The sequence below is a fragment of the Vipera berus genome (genome assembly GCF_964194415.1).
Source record: "Vipera berus genome assembly, chromosome: 10".
Classification (NCBI taxonomy): domain Eukaryota; kingdom Metazoa; phylum Chordata; class Lepidosauria; order Squamata; family Viperidae; genus Vipera; species Vipera berus.
In genome coordinates, this window is record NC_138213.1 from 6720991 (window position 1) to 6741808 (window position 20818).

At 38.7% G+C, this 20818-nt stretch overlaps 1 protein-coding gene across 1 annotated transcript in view; it reads left to right on the forward strand.

The window, feature by feature from the left end:
* The window catches only part of ITFG1 (integrin alpha FG-GAP repeat containing 1), a 78034-nt gene that overhangs the window by 17814 nt on the left and 39402 nt on the right, over positions 1-20818 (forward strand). Inside the window, exons 7-10 of the mRNA XM_081336051.1 lie at positions 3506-3567; positions 5040-5124; positions 13901-13995; positions 16771-16943. Coding sequence (XP_081192177.1) covers positions 3506-3567; positions 5040-5124; positions 13901-13995; positions 16771-16943 — 415 coding nt within the window. The remainder of the gene's footprint in view (positions 1-3505; positions 3568-5039; positions 5125-13900; positions 13996-16770; positions 16944-20818) is intronic.

Below are 20818 nucleotides of genomic sequence, written 5' to 3' on the forward strand. Positions count from 1 at the left end.
AGTTTATATTGCTATGGTTCATCATATAGTCAACCAGTTGTTCAGATTGGATTTGTCATTTTTATTCACCTATCAGGCCCTTCCTTCCCAAGAACTGGGATAAGCAGATGTAGTTGTCGGATGGTGTTAGGTAGAAGCTGTGGTGGTGCAGTGGCTAGAATGCAGTATTGCAGGCAAACTCTGCTCACTGCCAGGAGTTTGATCTTGAAGTGGACTTCCATCCTTCCAAGGCCGGTAAAATGAGGACCCAGATGGTTGGGGACAATGTGCTATTCTGTAAAACGCTTAGAGAGGGCTGTAAAGCACTGTGAAGCAGTATATAAGTCTAAGTGCCATTGTTATTGCTATTAAAGTATCATTCCAAAATTTTAGTTCTCAAGAATCTCTCTGTGGTTCTATGTGGGACCCAGAGACATTGCCGACAGAGCTGATTTTTAAAGCCAATGTCTTTGACTTGAAATATGAAGGCTGTCTGTTCTTTTTTTTTTTAATTAAAACAATCTGTTAAAAATGAAGCAGGAAACTTTGTGGATCAATGAATATGTTACAATGCTGCATTGGGCATCCAGGTTCTATCTAAAGTCAAAAAGTAAGTCAGACCTTCCCCCCCCCCCCCCGTTTTTTAAAAAATAAAAATAAGAAATTGAACACTTGCAAACTGCCAGCTAATTGACAAGTTTTCCTGAGCATAGAAAATGCATCTGGAAATGCAATGTATGCATCTAAAGTTCAGCGACTTGGGTTAAATGGCTTGCAGTGATGGAAAATAAGCACAAAGTGTCACATTTGATACCTTCTGTTGAAATAAATGAAAGAAACGTGTTGAAGAGGAGAAGCAAGTGGCTGACTGCAAAGATTTTACCCCACAGCAATTGACCTAGATGCAGCGTGTGTATGTTTCACGTCTTAAGTCACAATCCATGTAGCATTGTGCAAAAAAAAATAAAAAATCTGGGTACTTTGGTTCTTTAAGCAGGAGAATATCTGCTTCCTATAGCAGGCTCTGCAAAAAGGGATCGTAATTTAGAGAAAAACACAGCAATTGTGTCGCCCTTTGTACTAAAAATTGCTATCTCCATGCATACCATTATTATTATTATTATTATTATTATTATTATTATTATTATTATTACTATTACTATTACTATTACTATTACTATTACTATTACTATTACTATTACTATTTTTCAAGCTTCTTGGATGAGGTCAAAAAGTCCATTTGCCTTTTGAAAAGCACCTTTGGGACAACCATGACCTGGATGACGGAGAATCTCCATGGATGATGAAGATCAACTAGAATTGAGACTGGTTCTGTAGATTTCCATATTTTTGAAATAGCCGAGTTCTTCCTTATTTGGATGTGATGCCTTTTCCCATAATGGCCCCAAATAGAGAGGGATTTTCATGACAGATAATGCCCAGTTTTCTTGGGCATTTGACAGAGAACCAGCTTGAGCTACTGTTTAAAATAGGAGAGTTGAGTTTTGCCTTTCGCAGGGAGGCCAACTGGATGTTTCTAGACCAGCCCCTTTTTTCTCCGCCTTAGGAAGATGGCAATGTGAAACCCCCTTCTAACAATATTCCATGGATTTATAGTCGGCCGAAGTCAAGACTGACTCAAAGGTGCCCACTAAAAAAGGCATTCCGTGATACAGGGACTGTTCATTGACAGGCAGCACCGCCATGATCCAATGAAGATGGAAATCATTGTTTTTAATCTATTTGCTTCATCCCAGTGCATCATTTCCCAGTCTGATGCAACTCCGTCAATACATTTGGAGGCGATGGAAGAAAAACACCTAAAAGAAGCCAGGGGGAAAAAAAAAGACTATTCATGATTTATATTCCTACCTTGAAAATAGGTGTTTTGAAAAACACCTTTTAAAAAACCCAATACATTTAAGTAATGAATCAGAAGGATAACATTAAGCAACAAAAAGCCTTACCGGCGTGCAATTATATTTCAAGAACTTTAGAAAATGCAACTTGAGAAGTATGTGGGTGCTCATGTTGTGCTACATGATTACATTTGGATCATTCTTTCTCAGTGAGGTTTTGTTTTCTAGGAAGATGCAAAACAGGAATTAAGTGGTTTACTTACACTAATGTTTAGCTTATACACTACCAAACATAAGTATAAACTTCAAGGACCCACTCCAGTGCAGTAGAGGTATTCATAGTTCGTGGCTGGGAGATCTTTGGCCTCAAACAATGGTTGTCAGGCCTCAGAAAAAATGATTTAGTGGTGAAAATCCCAAAGGAAAAATCTTCATTGATCTTTATAATTGGAAAACCTGTCAATCAAAACTTAATACACTACCCATCTGCTAAAAGATATGTATACAGGTAATCCTCGACGTCTGATCACAGTTGGAATGTTGTTTGTAAGTTGTTGGGGTCATAAGTTGAGTTACCACGTGACTGTCATTCTGTCCATCCAACCAAATGATCTGCATCCAAAATAATCTTAGCTCTCCTCTTTTGATTAGATGTGAATCTGAGGTGAGGGCAGGTTTCATTTCATGCCTACGTTCTGGTTTTGTCCTCATTTTAAAGTACTTACCTGAGGTGTCCTAGAATTTTTAGGATGCCAGTTCTGAAAAACCGCATCGAAGAAGAGAAAGGGATTAACAACACAGGGAAGAGAGATTTTCTTTCGAGTACCATTTGTATTGCTAACTTGGTAAATCTCTTTGACATTTAAATTATTTTGTTTTCTTAGTTCTTTGCGGTTTGGCGCTCTATTTTTTTTTCTTCTTCTTTTGTTCTTTTCCTTTTCTCAATTCCACCCACCCATCCAATAACTAAATGCCACAACTATTGTATCCTTGGCTGGTTCTAAGAAAAACAAACGCAGGCTTAGGGGCTTTTATATCCATTTTTTAAAAAAATATCACATGCCATGATAAAGCTACCTTTCAACTAGGCTCCATTTTAAACGTAAACAGAAATGGGGGGGGAAATAAACCATTATGGGCCATTTTTCCCCCCCAAGGGAAGTTAAGAAGTGGATTTGTTGCTTTAAGATCCTGCAAAGATCCTTTGGAAGCCTTAGCATCTCGCCAAAGCCTCATAAAGAAGACCAGTAGTGATGCAGACGTATCACTAGCAGTAACCTCCCATGGCCCTAAATCAAAGAAGAAATGGACCCCAGTCCAGCAGCTAAACCTGTGCCTCTCAATCCCTCTTCTATGGTTTCCAACAAACTCGGTATATTTAAAAACAATCAATTAATCAATGAAAACATCAAGTCTATCAGCACACAAAGGCAACCAATCTCCAGTCATGCACTCTTAAGTACAGATGCCTTGTGTACACGTAAGAGAGAAATAGGAGGAGCCCTCTGTTGATCCCAGATCTTCTGGAGAGGATATGGAGGGAGGGACAGTCATCACTAGAGCTTTTATGATTAGGTTACATACACTGGGTTGAATGAAACACCTGTTTAAAAGGTGAGTTCCGAGTATATTGATCCTGGCTGATTTTTGTCCCTTGCCTCTTGCAGATTTGTTTCTGACAACGTTGTCAAAATCTGGACAGCCTCAGTTTGAGACCTGGGTGAATCAGGTAAAGAGACTCCGTGGGTCTGTGACAATTTGCCGCAGGACAACCCACTGCAAAGTTACAAGAGCTACACCAATATCAAAGAAATGGTGGAGTAGAATCATTCAAGAAAGGATGCGAAAGGAGGGAGAGAATGAAATGTGAACGGCAAAAATTGAAAATTTATTGATGTATTTATTTCAAGTAATTAAATAGGATTGTTAAATTGTGCTGCGGCGAGTTGTCCCGTGGCTGTGGCGAGTTGTCCAGTTGTGGGTTGGCCATAGTGAGTTGGCCACAGTGATGTCTCCATGGCAAGTTGTCCCATTCTGGATTCTGTCATGTGACGTCCAGAATAATTATATTCTGATGTATTGATGCAGGCAAGGCTGATTATACTGATTTCAGGAATAAAAAGCTTGTGCCTTAGAGACCTTTGTCAGTGCTGGTTTTGAACTTCTGAATGACACCTGAAGTGCAGCAAGCTAGCATGGATAACAATTAAGTGGGCCCTATGTGTGTGTTGAACAAGACTCCCATCATGATGTCTTGTGTAAGATTACTGGCATTTGATTTGTTAAGAGGCTAATTTTAGGAAGTAAAAAAAAAGTTCCTTAATTTGGTACTTCTTTCTTGTGGCATGGCCCATACTTTATATTGTTTCCAGTGGGACTTTTTTTTTCTTTTTCTTTTCTCTATTGGGAAAAATGGAGGAAAAAAATACTTAAATGAGAAATCAGATTCCTTTCTGGCTGCTAAAACCTCAGTGAAAGTCTAGAGCCGGGGTGTCCAACCTTGGCAACTTTAACACCTGTGGACTGTCGGAACCATGACATGGACTTCAACTCCCAGAATTCCCCAGCCAGCATGGTGAATGCTGGGAATTGAAGTCCAGAGGTCTTAAAATGTTGCTCTGCTCTAGAGTACAAATAGCTAATCCCAAGGTTCTGAGAATGGCCACGGTTGATTAAACCTGTATATCTTCCCTTTTTCTTTTTTACTTATTAAATTTATTCTTTGTTCCACACTGAATTTTGTCCATTTATGTCAGTAAATCTAAGAGAGTAAGCAGTCACCATAAAATACTAAAATACTCATTTGTTCTTCCTTGAGTGCAAGGAATGTCAGCAGTTATTGACACAATTATTACTAAAATTGATTCTTCCCCTTGTAGTTAACATTGAAAGCTAATTTCATCAGGGGCCCACTTTGTCTATTAATATTTCTGCCCAAATCTTTAATTCACATATGGAACTCTTTTGCAAGCTAAGGCTAAGCCAGGATATTTGTAACCATGGTTTCTCAATTTCAAAAACATTATGTTCATGAAACGATTGAAAGTATGCAAAAATAAAAAGCCAAACTATATTGCCTCCCTAAAATATCATGTTTTTCTGTTCTCCATGGGTTATTATGTTCATTGTTTTCCAACTTTATATGAGAAATATTTATGGATTGGTTGCCATTTTTATATTTGTAAATATTTTTATTGACAGGATGGGGATTTTGCCAAACCTCATCACATAAAGGAAAAACCGAAGGATGCTGTTGTTATAGGACAATCAGTATTTGCTGATTTTGGTGAGTTTCCTTTCTCCTTCTCCTAAATATTTGATTTATATACATTTTCTATATATTTAAGAATATCTGTTTATTCAGTAAAAATTGTTAGGATGATAATACCATTTTATTCTGCTTCTTTAAAAAAACACTAAATTTCTCAGTGTTCTATTGCTACAATGTTTTATAGGCACTTTATCTCTGAAATACACATGAAATATTTAAATTATAGTACTTATTAAAAATTGATAAAACATGCCCATGTTTTAAAACATAAATACCAGTTATTAAACTTGCTTAACTTTCTGGGAATCTGATTTTGAACAATCTTTCGCAAGCAACAGATTTTTCGTGGAGAGAAATAATACTTTTAATTAAGGGCCATATTAGGAATTAATATGTATTTTTAACAATTCCAAAATGTCATTGTTGTCATTAAATATGATAGCAGGTGCTTTGTGTATTATTTCTCACTTTATTTTGTATTGGATCATTAACATGTTTGTTTTTCTCTCTTTATTTTATGTCCTTAAAATAGCTTATTGTATATTTAGTGTGATAAACTTTTAAATAACTAATAATAATAATAAAACTTTAAAGTCCAGATTCAGAATCTGGTTTCTGTTAAAAAGGAAACATAATTGCTCACCCGTTTTGTTTCTGCAGATAAGAATATAAAGTAAATTCTACATTACTTTTTTCATCTAAATCTTGGTCAGGAACCAAAGCTGAGACAAACTGAGCTGAGGTTCTGATTTTTAAAATGTCAGGGAATTATCTACATACTTTGAACTTCCCAAGCACAATTGTTCTCATCATCTGTTTTCTCATATCTCTAAAGTGAGGGAGAGGATTTTATTAACTAGATTTTTCTGGGCCTTTTGGCTGAGATTAAGTATAAGAGTTCATTAACCAAGATCTTGAAAGTGTTATTCATCCTAAGAAACAAGGTGCCTGTTTATTTGAAATTAAACAATGGCAGCATCCTACACTAATTTGTTCCCTTCTAAAAAAAACTGCATGAAAGTCCCATAAATATTTTCACACGTTTATGCTTGACCTTTTAACTAAATACCATCACTCCTGAGTAAGTCTCCAGGGGGATCTCTGAACTGTAACTCTTGCTATAGAAGAAACTAAAATCGGACTAAAATGAGATTTTATTTTAATTATTCTATTTGTATGCTACCAATCTGCTAGGGATTTGGGGCAGCTTGCAGTAATATTTTGCATATACTGCTAACTTCTTTAAAAAAAAACCTGAAAGATCCATTATAGGCAAGCGAAGGTGGAAACGTAGCAATCCTAAATAATGTAATGGGTTTTTTTATCCATTTTTTTTGCGGGTGGAGGGTTATATTAACCTGTCATAGAGAGCTGTTAACGATCCTTCAAAAGCAGATGGTATTGAAAAACGCCATGAATGCTAATAAGCATGAAGCCTGCATCAAATACATTTGTTTACTTATGAAAGATGTAAATAAGTTAATCTGATTAGAATTTCATTTCATCGCGTGCTAACTCCTGACAGCCAAAGGGCAGATGTAATTTTACGAAAAAAAGCCCTATTTTAAGAAGACACGAATTCGCTTAAATTTCAAAGAGGCAGAGAGGCTTCTGAGCAAGGCTTTCAAATGTGTAAAGTTTCCATACCGTTTGCCATCGGTGTTATACTCTTCGATCCGCAACGTCATATCAAAGATAATAACAGCCACCATGCAAGCGTTCTCGACTTACAACAGTTCGTTTAGTGACCATACAAAATTACGACAGCACTCGAAAGAGTGACTTGTGACCGTTTTTGAGTTGTGACCTTTGCAGCATCCCCGATCAAAATTCAAATGCTTGGCAACTGGTTCCTATTTATGACGGTTGCTGTGTCCCAAGGTCATGTCGCACCCCCTTTTGTGACTTTCTGACAAGCAAAGTCAGTGGGGAAGCCAGATTCACTTAGCAACCGTGTTACTAACTTATCAACTGCAGGGATTCCCTTAACAACTGTAGCCAAAAAAAAAAGGTCATTCCAGTGGTGCAAAACTCCCTTAGCAAACGTCTCACTGAAAAACAGAAATTTTGGGCTTCATTGTGGTCATAAGTCAAGGACTTCCTGTATTCTTCAAACGGATTGGTGACAGCAGTAAAATCCAGTCATACGTAAGTCATACATATGAGTATTGTAAAGAAAACAAAAAAAATTAACATGAAGAGCTAGGACAAGTGAGAGTTTAAGAATACTCGGCTGTGGGAATTCAACTATGGTCACTCAGGCTAGCATACTTCATAGGATTGTTGGGGGGGGACAAAACAATAAGGGTAATTCTTAAATAATTCTTGACCTTTTGAAAAGTAGGTAGAAGAGAAATCAAATAAATAAGCACCAATAAGGGAGAATATTTGTAGCTCAGAGATTGAAATGAGAGGTCCTTGGTGCTGTCTGAGCTTGCTTGTTTTCTTGCAGACGTTTCATTACCCAGACTAGGTAACATCATCAATGCTAGTCTAGCACTGATGATGTTACCTAGTTTGGGTAATGAAACATCTACAAGAAAACAACCAAGCTCAGACAGCACCTAGGACCCCTCAAAATAAGTATTATCTAGAACAGGGGTGACAAACTCAATTTCATTGAGGGCCGCATCAGCATTGCGGTTGCCCCTCAAGGGGACGGGTGGGTATGGCCTGCTAGGTGGGCGTGGCCAGCTCTATATCGTTCGCATCAAGGGTGCCTATGGGGGCCTGGGCAGGAGTGGGACAGATCTGAGGGTCTCTGGCAGAAGGAGGGTCTCTGGGCCAGGGCCAAGGCAGAGGGGGCCGTTCCCTCACTGTTTCCAGGATGGCTTCACGGGCCACATGAAACCACTTCGCGGGCCAGATCCGGCCCCCGGGCCTTGTGTTTGACATGTCTGATCTAGAAAGAGCCACCACTGTTGAGGCTGATCTCCCATGAAATTGCAAGTTATTCATTTCCAATACAGTCTTTTGCAATTTTAAGTTTAATGAAAATCCCAAAGAAAAAAAAATAGAAAAGCCAATTTCCTTAATAGGAAAATAGCAGCATGGGGGATCAAAACCAAGCCCATAGCATAAATGAGCTATTTTTCTCTTCTATGAAAACCATTCTCAACCTCTTGTTCTCAGCTCTATTGAATAAATTAAGAAATACATCTTTAATCTCCATGTTGCTTCTCTGCTACAATTGACTTCTTAATCAGTTTAAATTTTAATTTAAACTTTGTTTTAAAACGATGTTTCAGCATTAACAAAAACTAAGAGATACTGTTTCAGCCACATCGGTGCAATAAACATTAATAACTGGCAAATTAGTTGTCCTATGACTCATTTTTATTAAATCATGTCCTCAGTGGTATCCATTTTGGAGTTACAGCATCTATAGTATCTTTACATGCAAAGTGACTTGAGCTGGGACTGATTAAAATACCTTTTAATAAAGTTGCTTTTAATGTCTAGAGACAGTTGCAATTTAGAGGAATGTATTCATCTTCCACTGTTGGAGTTAAAAACTCATTTCGGAGCTGCTACTAAACTTAAATTTTAGGTTTAATAAAAAGCTTCATTCTCCTTGTAAGCACAAACAAAAGTATACATTTGTGTCTGAGTTTTTCATCAATGTTTTTTTATAGACGCAAAATATGTTGCAAAAATACAATTGTGATAGTAAAATAACAAATCAATAACATGAAAACAATAAACCTGCTGTAAAGACTTGCACACTTGTATTTCATTAGTCTCTGACCTCATCCTAGTCAAGAGATGAAATGAAGGCCACCCACAGTCTTAATTATCCCAAAGGAAAATTAATTGAAATCCTGCTTGGGTAGAGTCACTTCGGTGAGACAGGTTGGTCCTGATTAAATGCAATTCATTCGACCTGTTCTAAACCGAGGCACTATGGCTCAGCAGTTAAAGATGCTGAGCTTGTCAGCTGGAGAGCTGACAGCCAGGTTTGAGACCCCAGCGCCATGCGACAGGGTGAGCTCCCGTTCCTTGCCCCAGCTCCTGCCCACCTAGCAGTTGAAAAGCATGCAAATGTGAGTAGATAAATGAGTAGCACTTCGGTAGGGAAGGTAACAGCCTTCCATGTGCCTTTGGCGTATAGCTGTGTTGGCCACACGACCACGAAAATTGTCTTCGGACAATGCTGGCTTCCCCGAAATGGAGATGAACACTGCACCCTAGAGTCGGACTCAACTGGACAGGGAAACCGTTACCTTTTACTCCAAGCCTCTTAGTTTAGATCAGGGGTGTCAAACTGCGGGCCCGCGGGCTGGATGTGTCACGCGGAAGCCGCGCCCACCCCAGCTCTGGCAAGGGGGGAAAAGTCCCAATATATCGCGACATGTCACGTGACGCAGCGAGTTTGACACCCCTGGTTTAGATCAACCCAATGTTTTCTACCGATTCGTCAGTTGATACAAGAAACTGCACATTTTCAAGATGCAAAAAATTAGAGCTTTCTTTGGGGAGCTGTGTGTGTGTGTCCTGTTATTTTTCTTGAATAAATACCCAACATTAAATTCTTGACTTTTAGATATGCAAAGCAACAGTTAGATATGCAAAGCAACAGTTTAATCTGTCAGAAAGTACTGTTAACCTTTAAAGGAGAGTCAGATTCATTATCTACCAACTTAGAATGCTAAAATCATTTTTTTAAGTCACAGCTCTTATGCAATGAAATCCCAAGTGGAAGAACATTATGAATTGAGATGCTGTATTTTTCAGAAAGCCATATATAAATTTATATTTATATAAATTTAATTTTTTGTGCTTATAATTTAAGAATCTTAGTGAATACAGTTATACCAAAAATGTGTGAGGGTTGTTATTTTTTATCGTTGAACCCTTAGATTCAAGAATAGCAAGGCCTACTGGTAATATTTTTATAAACATTAGATAATGCACATTTAGGATATGAGAAATATAGAATATTTTTGTTCGGGTTCCTAGTATTCTGGCTAGATTCTCACTTTAAAAGACAGGTTGTGGAATAATTGAATTTTAGTTTACTTGTGGTGGAAATCCAGGCATTGTGATCAGCAAAACTATAGTTAAACAAACCAGAGCTTAGCATTACGTGATATGTTGTTCAGACACAGCTGAAAATGGCTTTCAGGGTAGGTCTCCTTATCTCTCTCCCATCCCAATTAGCTGTCACTTTTGAGCAAACCATGACTGGTCTTGAACAGCCTGAAGCATGAATTATGGTTCCTCATAGCACACTACTATCAAATCATAGTTTTAGGAAAGCTTATTCAATGACTAGTGGTTGAAGAAAACACAAATTACACCCACAAATGTTATAAGGAGTTATGGTTCCTCTCAAGTAGGAACAGAAGATTTTGTTCTCATGTAAGAATGCAGAAGGGGACATGATGCTTGAGTGCTTAAAGACACTGAGCTTATCAACTGAAGGCTGACAGCCGGGGTTCGAGACCCAAGCGCCGCATGATGGGGTGAGCTCCTGTTACTTGCTGCAGCTCCTGTCTGTCTAGCAGTTTGAAAGCAAGCAAATGCAAGTAGATAAATAGGTGCCACTTCAGTGGGAAGATAAGAGCATTCTGTGTGCCTTGGATATAGTCATGCTGGCCACGTGACCACAGAAGTGTCTTCAGACAATGCTGGCTCCCTTGGCTAAGAAATGGAGATGAACACCACCCTCTGGAATGCAGAAGTTGAAAAATTGACCAGAGGAAAGCCTTTTCACATAACACTAAATGCCCATTATATTTGAATTGAACAACAGGTCTTTTTAGGACTCTAATCCCGGACCCTCATCCTGCCGTCTCCTCTCCATCTGATTTAACGTTGGATAGCTTTTGTGATAATACACCAGCATGGTGTAATAGACCTCCATCAGAATCATACCCCTGCAGTTCTATGAGTAGATAGAACTGCTTTTAGAACTCTTTATGGGTAGATCTCAAATTTGCCTCCTAGTCTTTCATTAAACGATTATTCGCTATCTCAGCTTTCAGTAGGTGATATATTTAAATTGTTATAACATCTGCTTCCAATATTTTCATTTAATAAGCTTGGCAAGGCTACCTAGTCATATTTTTATAAGCTCCAGAAAGTTGATTGAGGTGATGATGATGTGTTAATGTAGTCCTGTCTCCATCGCTGTCACCTGCTGGGGTATTTACATCCCTAATTAAAAGGGACAAAGCCCTGGGAGGTTTTTATTTAAAATGAAAATTAAACCGAATAGGAACATGAAAGTTATCTCAGTAGGTGGCAAGCAGAACAGAATGCAATCAAGGAGGCCATAACAAGTTGTGTGTGTGTGTGTGTGTGTGTGTGTGTGTGTGTGTGTGTGTGTGTTCAGAGTAGATAGCAAAGGATAAACAAATGACCTTTTTGCAAATATAAATATAGTATTTGTACTATATAAAGTACAATCTTTATCCCTTTAAATATACAACCAACTGAAAACTTTTTGGGTAATTTTTTTAGAGACGATGAGCTAGGCAGGAGTTTGTTGGTCTCCACCGCTATATAAAAAGACATTTGAAGATTAATGCTCACAGTATCACTCATTATTGGTTCAGGTTGATCCATAGCTGCGGAAAGTATTTGTTTAAATGGTTGCATCATGATGGCTTCTATTTAATTAGAGTCCTTTTCATAGTAAAGTGTTTTTTCATAATATTTTGTAACAGTATGTAAGGATATTTTTTTGATTGGGTTCTAATTTCTTAACAGTTGTTTGCCTAAGCAGTCTTCAAACTATACTGCTGATTAATTGCCTGATGAGTTAGTTAATTAGTTAGTTGGAGGCATCGTGTCTACTTAAAATATTTATGGCATACTCTCATAAACAGTTAAATTTCATCAGTATACAGATAAAGGCGTAAACATACCAGTTAAAAATTTAAGCAATTGTTAAAAAAATTAAATGACTAAAGGGTAATGTGTGGTGCAAAAGAATTATTTTGTTATTTTGTTTCTTTCCTGAATCCCATATGTGTGTGTGTGTGTAGAAAGAAACTTCTTTCCCTTAAATTAGATATTCCTTTCACCAGAGGAATTTATAATATCCTGGTTTCCTTTTCTTTGTGGCAACTGTAAGAGATATCTGTCAGATGGAGGGATATCAGGGTAGAAGCTCTTTGTGAAACCAACAATGAAGGATATTAATGTAGTTACTTCATACTTTGAATCATGAATGCAACACCCCGCTCCTTCCTTCTCCTTCCCATTTCAACCATCATGGATCGTCGTGCCTGTCTCAGCTTTTACGACAGTTAGAATTCGGAAAGGTTGTAAAAACAGATGCCAGGACTGTTTCCTCAAAGCCATCAAATGTAGGTAGTCCTCGACTTAACAACCATTCATTTAGTGACCATTCAAACGCATTGAAAAAAAGTTTCTTCCGACCGGTTTTTACACTGTTGCAGCATCCCCACAGTTACGTGATCAAAATTTGGACGTTTGGCAACTGGCATGTACTTACGACTGTTGCACTGTCCCAGAGTCATGTGATCACCGTTTGCAACCTTTCCAGCCAGCTTCCGACAAAGTCAATGGCAGCAGGCCGATTTACCTAACAATCACATGATTCTTTTAACAATAGCAGTTGAATCGCTTAACTGGGGCAAAAAAAATGAAGCAAAACTCACTTAGCTGTCTTGCTTAGCAACGGAAATTTTGGACTCAATTTGGTCATACGTATTGTACTACCAGCTGTTTGTTAACCTCCTGTCCTTCCTGCATCTCAAAATGATATACTTAGTTCCCCTAACATCCTCATAACCCTGCGAGAAGAGCTTGAACTGAAAATGTGTGACTGGGTGAAGCTGGTGAGTTTTATGCCCAGATCAGTAACAAATATCTCTTTAACACTCCAGCCATTCCATCTGAGAATTCATTATAAACAGCTTTAAGTCTCTTTATCCCTACTGATCCCTAACCCTAACTCTAACCCAAGTATTCTGAGTTTTTTGGTGATGTCCATTTTGCTCTCCGAATTCATGGTAACCTAACCCTAAGTGGAATTTTCCTCCAATGGGATTTTCCCATGTATTTTACCAGGAAACATAGATGGGGCAGCCTAGAAAAATCAGTGCCCTCCTAACCATACCCAAGTATTCCAAGTTTGTTGGCAATGTCCATTTTGCTCTGTGAGTTCTTGGTGACCTAATCCCAAGTGGAATTTTCCTCCAATGGGATTTTCCCATGTATTTTACCACGAAAGATAGATAGGGTAGGCTAGAAAAGTCAATGCCTTTCTAACCATACCCAAGCACTCCGAATTTGTTGACAACGTCCATTTTGCTCTCCGAGTTCATGGCGAAGTAACCCTAACGCTATCATTTCAGACAAGTGGCTGTCCAGTCTCTTCATTAAAACCTCCAGTGATGGAGCACCCACGATTTCTGGTGGCAAGCTGTTCCACCTGTTTAATTGTCTTCACTGTTAGGAAGTTTCTCCTTAATGCCAGGTTGCTTCTCTCTTTGATTAGTTTCTGTCATCATTTCTTGTCCTGCCTTCTGGTGCTTTGGAAAATAAATTGAATCCCTCCTTGTGGCAGCCTCTCAAAGTTTCAGGTTTTTTTTGGGGGGGGGGGGTGTTGTACCCTCAGAAGAACAAAACATTGGGCTGACAAGGTGAAGGATCACAACTTCTCTTTAACTACCCGGATGCTTCCTTTGTTTATATCTTACAAACATTTACTGTCTCTGTGTATATGTAGGGTGTGTGGTTTTTTTCCTAGTGACAAAAAGGACATTTTTGTAGCCCGCTAAGCTGAATTATTTTTATCTTCCTCTTGTTTTGCCAGATGGTGACGGGCAGACTGAACACTTGCTGCCAGCTTGTGCAGATGTAGCTTGTCAGAAAAGTGTCATCTACCTATCTAAACTGGGAGTGGATGAGGTACGCTGTGCTGCTACCGTATCTTGAATTTGAATGCGTAGTATATTACAAATGAGACAGCAACAAGGTTTGAAGTTGCCTCCGAAAGGCACAGTAATTAGGGGCAACTTGATAAAGCAGTCAGGTTCGCTGTAGCTAACGTAGAAGTTACAGGAAGTGCTTGACTTACAGCCATAGTTGGCCCCCAAATATCTGTTTGCCAAGTGAGACAGTCGTTAAGTGAGCTTTGTCCCATTTTGCGACCTTTCTTGCCAGAATTCTTAAGTGAATCGTTACAGCTGTTAAAGTAGTAGCACAGTTGGTAAATGAATCTGGCTTTCCCCCATTGATTTTCCTTGTCGGGGTAGCAAAAGGGGATCACATAACTCTAGGGCAGGGGTCCCCAACCCCCGGTCCGTGGACCGGTACTGGGCCGCGGCATGCCAGCAACTGGTCCGCACAAACAAAGCCCCATCCATAGGATTCAGGCAGCACACAAAACCACGCACTCTCCGGTCTGCAGAAAAACCTCTCTCCACGGAACCGGTCCCTGGTTCCCAAAAGGTTGGGGGACCTTTGCTCTAGAGCATGGCAACCCTCATAAATACGAGCCAAGTATCCGAATTTTGATCACCTGGCCATGTGGATGCTGCAACGGTCTTGTGAGAAACAATCATAAGTCACTTTTTTCACTGCCGTTGTAACTTTTGAACAGCCACTAGACAAAGGTTTGTAAGTCAAGGACTACCTGTGTACACATTTTCAGATTCCAGGAATGTGTTGTTCTTCAGCCATAATCTCGGTCCTCTCAATGTTTATCCTCGAAGAATGTCAGGTGCAGTGGTGTATATTGATCATATTTCTTAAGCAGTGATTATATGTTCTGATAGGAGAACCTTAGGAACCAATTTCTGAGGTAAAGTTATTTCAAGACTGGATAGGGTAACTAGAGAGTTGTTTTCCTTGAAGACTACAAGGACCTTATCAGGAATGCTTATACGTAGAACTGGGTCTACATTGGCCAACTTGGAAAGACTTCCATTTCTTTTATAGCCTTACTCTCAGAAAAGTATATTCTAACAGGCCTTCACATATGGGTCCATTGTTCACCCTCTACTCCTAGTTTACCAAATTGGAGCCAAATAACATGGCCTTTCCTTTCAGCAGTTAAAAAACTGAAGAGCTTCTTTGTAATTAAACTTGCTTTAAAAAAATTTCATTACAAACAACTAGAATTTTTGAAAATGACTTCAGACTACCATCATCTAAAAAAATGGGCTAAAAAAATTCTTTACATTTTTTTTACATTGTTCTGTGTTCTTGAACATTGTTTTCTCAGAAATATTGGAATAGGATTCATGTCCTAATACAGAAGATTCTTAAAGTGAATATAAAAAAATAAAAGCAGAAACTTTTCTTTTGGGTTTAATGGAAAAGGGCTTGGGGGGGAAAATGGAACTTTGATGTTATATATGTTGATGGCAGCAAGATTACTTTATGTACAAAAATGGAAGGACGCTTTGATTCCCACAGTGGATGAATGGCTGCAGAAATGCATGGAGTTAGCAGAGATGGCTAAAATGACTGCTTTGATTAAAGAAAAAAACACAATTACTTTTGTTTCTACTTGGAAAACGCTTCTGGACTTTGTGCTTGAGGTAGAAAAAAATGAAGCTTTGATTTTGGCTTTTACTGATTAGTTAGATCTGTTATAGAAATGGCTAGTTTATACTATTATGTAAAAGTAAAAAGTTGAGGTTTGATGTTACTGTCTTATTCTACTGCACCAAAGGGAGTTGGAAGTCAGTGCCTCTTTCTTTCTTTCTTTCCTTCTTTCTTTCTTTCCTTCTTTCTTTCTTTTTCTTTTCTTTCTTTCTTTCTTTTTTTCTTTCTTTCTTCCCTCCTTCCCTTTCTTCCTTTCTTTTTTCCTTCTCTTTTTCCTCCCCTGTCTTTCCTATTATTTGCTTTTGTATTTTTGTATTTTAGATTATAAACTAATAAAAATAAAAATGGTACAGAAAAAAATATTGTTTTCTTCAGCCAATATATAGGTATTTTGGGGAGAGGAAGAGGTGGGAGAATGAATAACTCAAGGTCTTCCTTTAAGCAAAAGGACTCTTGGATACTCTTTTGTGTGTGTGTGTGTGTGTGTGTGTGTGTGTGTTCTCCAATCACACATGCCTTTGTGATTTTATGCAGATCTTGCAAGCCTCCTTTCTTCTTTGCCCTTATGATCAATTTCCTTTCTCAAAGCTGACCTTTTGACAGAATTTTTTTTTCTTACAAGTTTGGAATATTCATAAACAGTTCGCATCATCTGTCAACTCAAGAGTAAACTTGCGTCTATTCAGTTGCAGGGTAACACATAATTCCCATAGCAACACCTTATGCCTAAGGACATCTAATCATGCAGTAGGACTGTATTACTATTTTCCTTACACCTTTCCTACTGCTCTTGGTATCTTATGACTATTACTGTGTTGGTTGTATCTTATGATTTATATTTAACACTTTGTGGCTTGGAAGTCTACTGAGAGCTCATGCACAGGAGACAAATTCCTTGTGTATCCAATCGCACTTGGCCAATAAAAAATATTCTATAGTACTTCTACTCTACTCCATTCCATTCTATATTCCTATTCTCTTCTCTTCTCTTCTCTTCTCTTCTCTTCTCTTTTCTCTTCTCTATTCTATTCTATTATGTATTCCTATTCCATTCCATTTCTTGTTCAGTGATATGATGCCAATAAATCCTGACCCTTTGTGATTTTCCTCCCTTCTTTTTATTGTTTCCAGTGGTTTCCAGTATTGCAGAATTTCTCGGACGGCGTAAATGTGTGGGGTTTTGTTTCGCATACCAATGATCCAACCGCAGATGAAATTTCCTTTCCAATCACTCTTCATATTGGAGATTATAACATGGATGGATTTCCAGACGCCCTTGCTATACTGAGAAACACGTCAGGAAGGTATTGCCAGTAAATGGGACCTGGAGTGCATAACGTTTGTTCCTTGCCACAGTTGTGCATGCATCTCTCTTCACCTTAAACTATTATAATCTTCTAGAGCAACCTTAACATTCCCTGTGTTTGTGGGACTGCAGTTCCATAATTGCCGGTCCTGCAATCGGCTCTAACACCAATTTGAGAATGCTGCCTTGTAGAATTAAGATCTCTCCTTCTAAACATCGCGCTTGAACAGTTTTAGGATGGGTCTGTTTTTACGTTCTAGGTGGCCTATTTTTCTGCTGCTAAGTAGCATTTCAGAATTGGGGCTTAAGAGAAGTGCATTACGTGTCCCCTGTTTTCTGCTTGTGTGTTGAAGTTGTGTAGAAATGCAGATAAATTTCCTTCTTATTTTTCCAACATGCACCAGTTGCATTTAGAGAGGTAATTCCTGTGATGGTTTGAAGGACTGCAGACGTGCCATGCCCTCATCTCCATGCCTCTTTTTTGAATATATGCCAGCTCCGCCCCTTCACTGGTAAAATCCGTGGAGATTATTTAAAATATAATGCTTCTAAAAATATTTTATAAACTTAGTGCATCTGCAGAAATATGACTCCAAAACATGATTTGTTACATGGTCGGTTTTGATCATTTTATACATTTGCATGTCGTTTGTACTGTGGGGTTTTTTTTAGCAGTTATCTTTAACATTTTTAAATCAGTGTTTAGATTAATGATTATAATTAAAGTCATTTTTAATAGCTTGCTTTTGGTGGCTTGCTGAAGTTAAAAAAAAAGTATGTCTATTTATCCCTTTAGCGCGTTCTTCTATCTTCTCCAAATTCATCCCCAACCTTCCTCTCTACTGATCACTGTGTTACTTGCATATTCGTCCTACAAAACTCCACTTAATTGGAGGCTCTGCATATAAAAAATGTTAATACTAATAGGAATATCATCTTCTGATGCCATCAGCGTTTTACCTTTGCATGTGTATAGTAATTCCGTAACGTCGGATTTAAAAAGCTCTTTGAATTCAGCTTTCATTTCTAAAATGCTCTAGGTGAGCATTAGTTCCAAATATTTAAAGGCAGACCCAAATACTTACAGGAGTGACAAGCGTGTCTTTTTCAATAAAAAAACAGAAATTTGAAGTATTTATCTTTAGACCTCCTGAACAAATCACAAAATTCCAGTCTTTTTCAATAAAAAGTATTGAAGCATTTATCTTTGGCCCAGTGAGCTAAATTCTATATTGCTTTTTATTTTATTTTTCTAGTTCTTTCCCAAATGTGTTGCGGTTCCAGAAGAACTCGCCTATTGGTGATGTCTGTCTGAAAAAGAGAAAGCCTATTTCTTATAAAGTGTGGCTTAATGTCGCATGACTAAAACAAAAGTCAGATTTTACAATCTGGAAATAACTAGTACAATGAAGGAGTAGATTTTATTCTGCTCTCTGTGCCTGACAGCCGCCTACAGAGCATTCAGAATAAGAATGACATTTTCTTATATAATTCTAATTGGGAATACACTAACTGACTACACTCACTGTGCTCATTCTCCAACTGACATAGCTGCGCGCTGATTACAAATCGCTTTGGTGACTTTCAGTGTTCTTTTAATAAGCAGCGAGAAAGGGGATGTTTTTCCAATAAAGCTTTATGAAATCAAACAGAAGAACGATTGACTGAAGCTGCTGGAAGCCTCAAGGCCACCTTAAGTCTCTTGGTGATTAGATGGCCTTAGACAAAATAGTCCATTGATGTATAAAGAAGAAGAAAAAACTCTAATTACAGCCAGCTTACCAAATCAGCAAAGTTAAAACTGCCACCTTTATGGTTTTAGTATTGCCAGACTAGCGGATATTCTTGAATATCATCAGCACTTAATGACTTTTGAGGAAAGGATTACTACGCAAGTGAAGAAGTGTGTCAGTGTTGCGTGTCAGAAAGAGCGTGTAAACATCTAGTAGCGGTATCAGCTCTGGGAAGAGGTCAGGTCCACCTGTTCACGGAGAAACTTAGGGAAAGCCATTTCATTCCTTTAGTCCAGGGGTCAGCAACCTGAAACAGTGAAAGAGCCACTCAGAACCGGTTCCCTCACAAAAGGAAAAACTGGGAGCCGCAAAAAAATGTGTCCACATGCGCATACATGCACGCATGCGCAGAACAGGGTTTGAAGAGTGGAGCCAAGGCGAGATATGCACCTACCCTGCATATTTGAATTGATTGGTTGAACTTTTTTAGTCCCACTTTTTTTTGGATTGCACATGGCAGAGGACTGGGAGCCGCAGGAGATGGCTGAAAGAGCCGCATGTGGCTCCGGAGCCGCGGGTTGCAGACCTGTGCTTTAGTCACATTCTGTTTATATATCTGTGTATCCCAAAGATGCCAGTTATGCTTCTATTCCCCTTACTCTCTTCGCTGAGTCCGGCTCTTCACAAGAGGTTACTTTGCAGAGGTGCGTACTGTGATCCTTATATTTGCTGCTTTGGTCTATAAGCATGTAAGGTACACCCAATCAAATATGCCTGCTCTAGAGGCATGTCTCACTTTTATTTGGTGATAGGAAGCAAGGAGGGACAGATAAGAAGGAGAAAGGAACAATTTCTGAATAGATTAAAACAAATCCCATTTTTGAATTCTTGGCAACAGACAGCGCCATCCAGTGCTGCTAATGGCCCCCTGGTTAGGGCTTGTATCTTCTGCCTCTCTTCCGAAGGAGGATTGACTTTATTTTGCTGGATTGACACTAAGCCTCTTCACACTAAGGACACGATAGAAAGTGGCTAAAGGCTGGTGTTGTTGTATGAATCAAGCGTCGGCGGTGACACATCACTGGTGTTCCTTAGAGATTAATGTTCTCCAAAATGCGTTTCTCAAAATACAGGTCAGCCGTGTCACCCATCTGTGGATTCCCATTTCTGAAGCACAAACGAAATGAATGTGGTCATCCAGAGTGTAGAAAATGTGTACGGTCTCCCTCAGTGTAAATCATGGCTTGTGATAAGTATGACGTGAGGGGTTGATGAGCCTTTTCTTCTGAATTTTTGAAGATGCATGACACACATTCCTTTGTTTTCTATAACTCTGTAGCATGACCTTCTGATACACGGGGGTTGCGTGTTCTGCCATTGCATTTATAATATCAGCACTTCTTTGTTTAGAAAGCAAGCGCTGAAAGAGTTTGCTGATTACTGTAATCCAAAAAAACATATGTCCTTCACCCAAATAAACAAAACATTGCGGTGCATATAAGGGAGGGGAAAAAGGGGTTGGTTTTTTCCTTAATTCTATATGATTTCCAGATTCAGTTAAGGAACATTTATTAACGGGCCTTACTTGCAGTGGAAGTTAAAAGCTTTCAGGAAAGCAAGGGATTTTTCAAGAAGGCAAATTGTTCTGACTTTTAAGTAGTAATTGTACACAGCTGCCTAATTGGAGATAATTTCAGCAAGATGTCAACCCTTGCTCCAACGTAGGAAGAGAGAAGAAAAGTAACGGGAATGGTACAGTATAAAAACACATTCTGGGTGGGGTGAGAAAACTGCTTCAAGAAACAGAGGTCCATGTTAAGCTCTGGGATTCAGTCCCAGGAAATGTGGTTGTGGCACAGCTTATCCTTAAAATTGTTTGTTGTCCACAGCCCAGATTCACCTTTGATGAGATAGACAGCTATATAAATATGGATGGATAGGTGGGTGGGTGGGTGGGATGGATGGATGGATGGATGGATGGATAGAGATGAACTGAGATAAATGGATGGATCGGATGGATGGATAGAGATGAATTTGGATGGATGATGGATAGATGGTCAGGTGGATAGATGGATAGATAGACAGATGTGGATTGAGATAGATGGATAGGATGGATGGATGAGGTAGAGATAGAGATGGA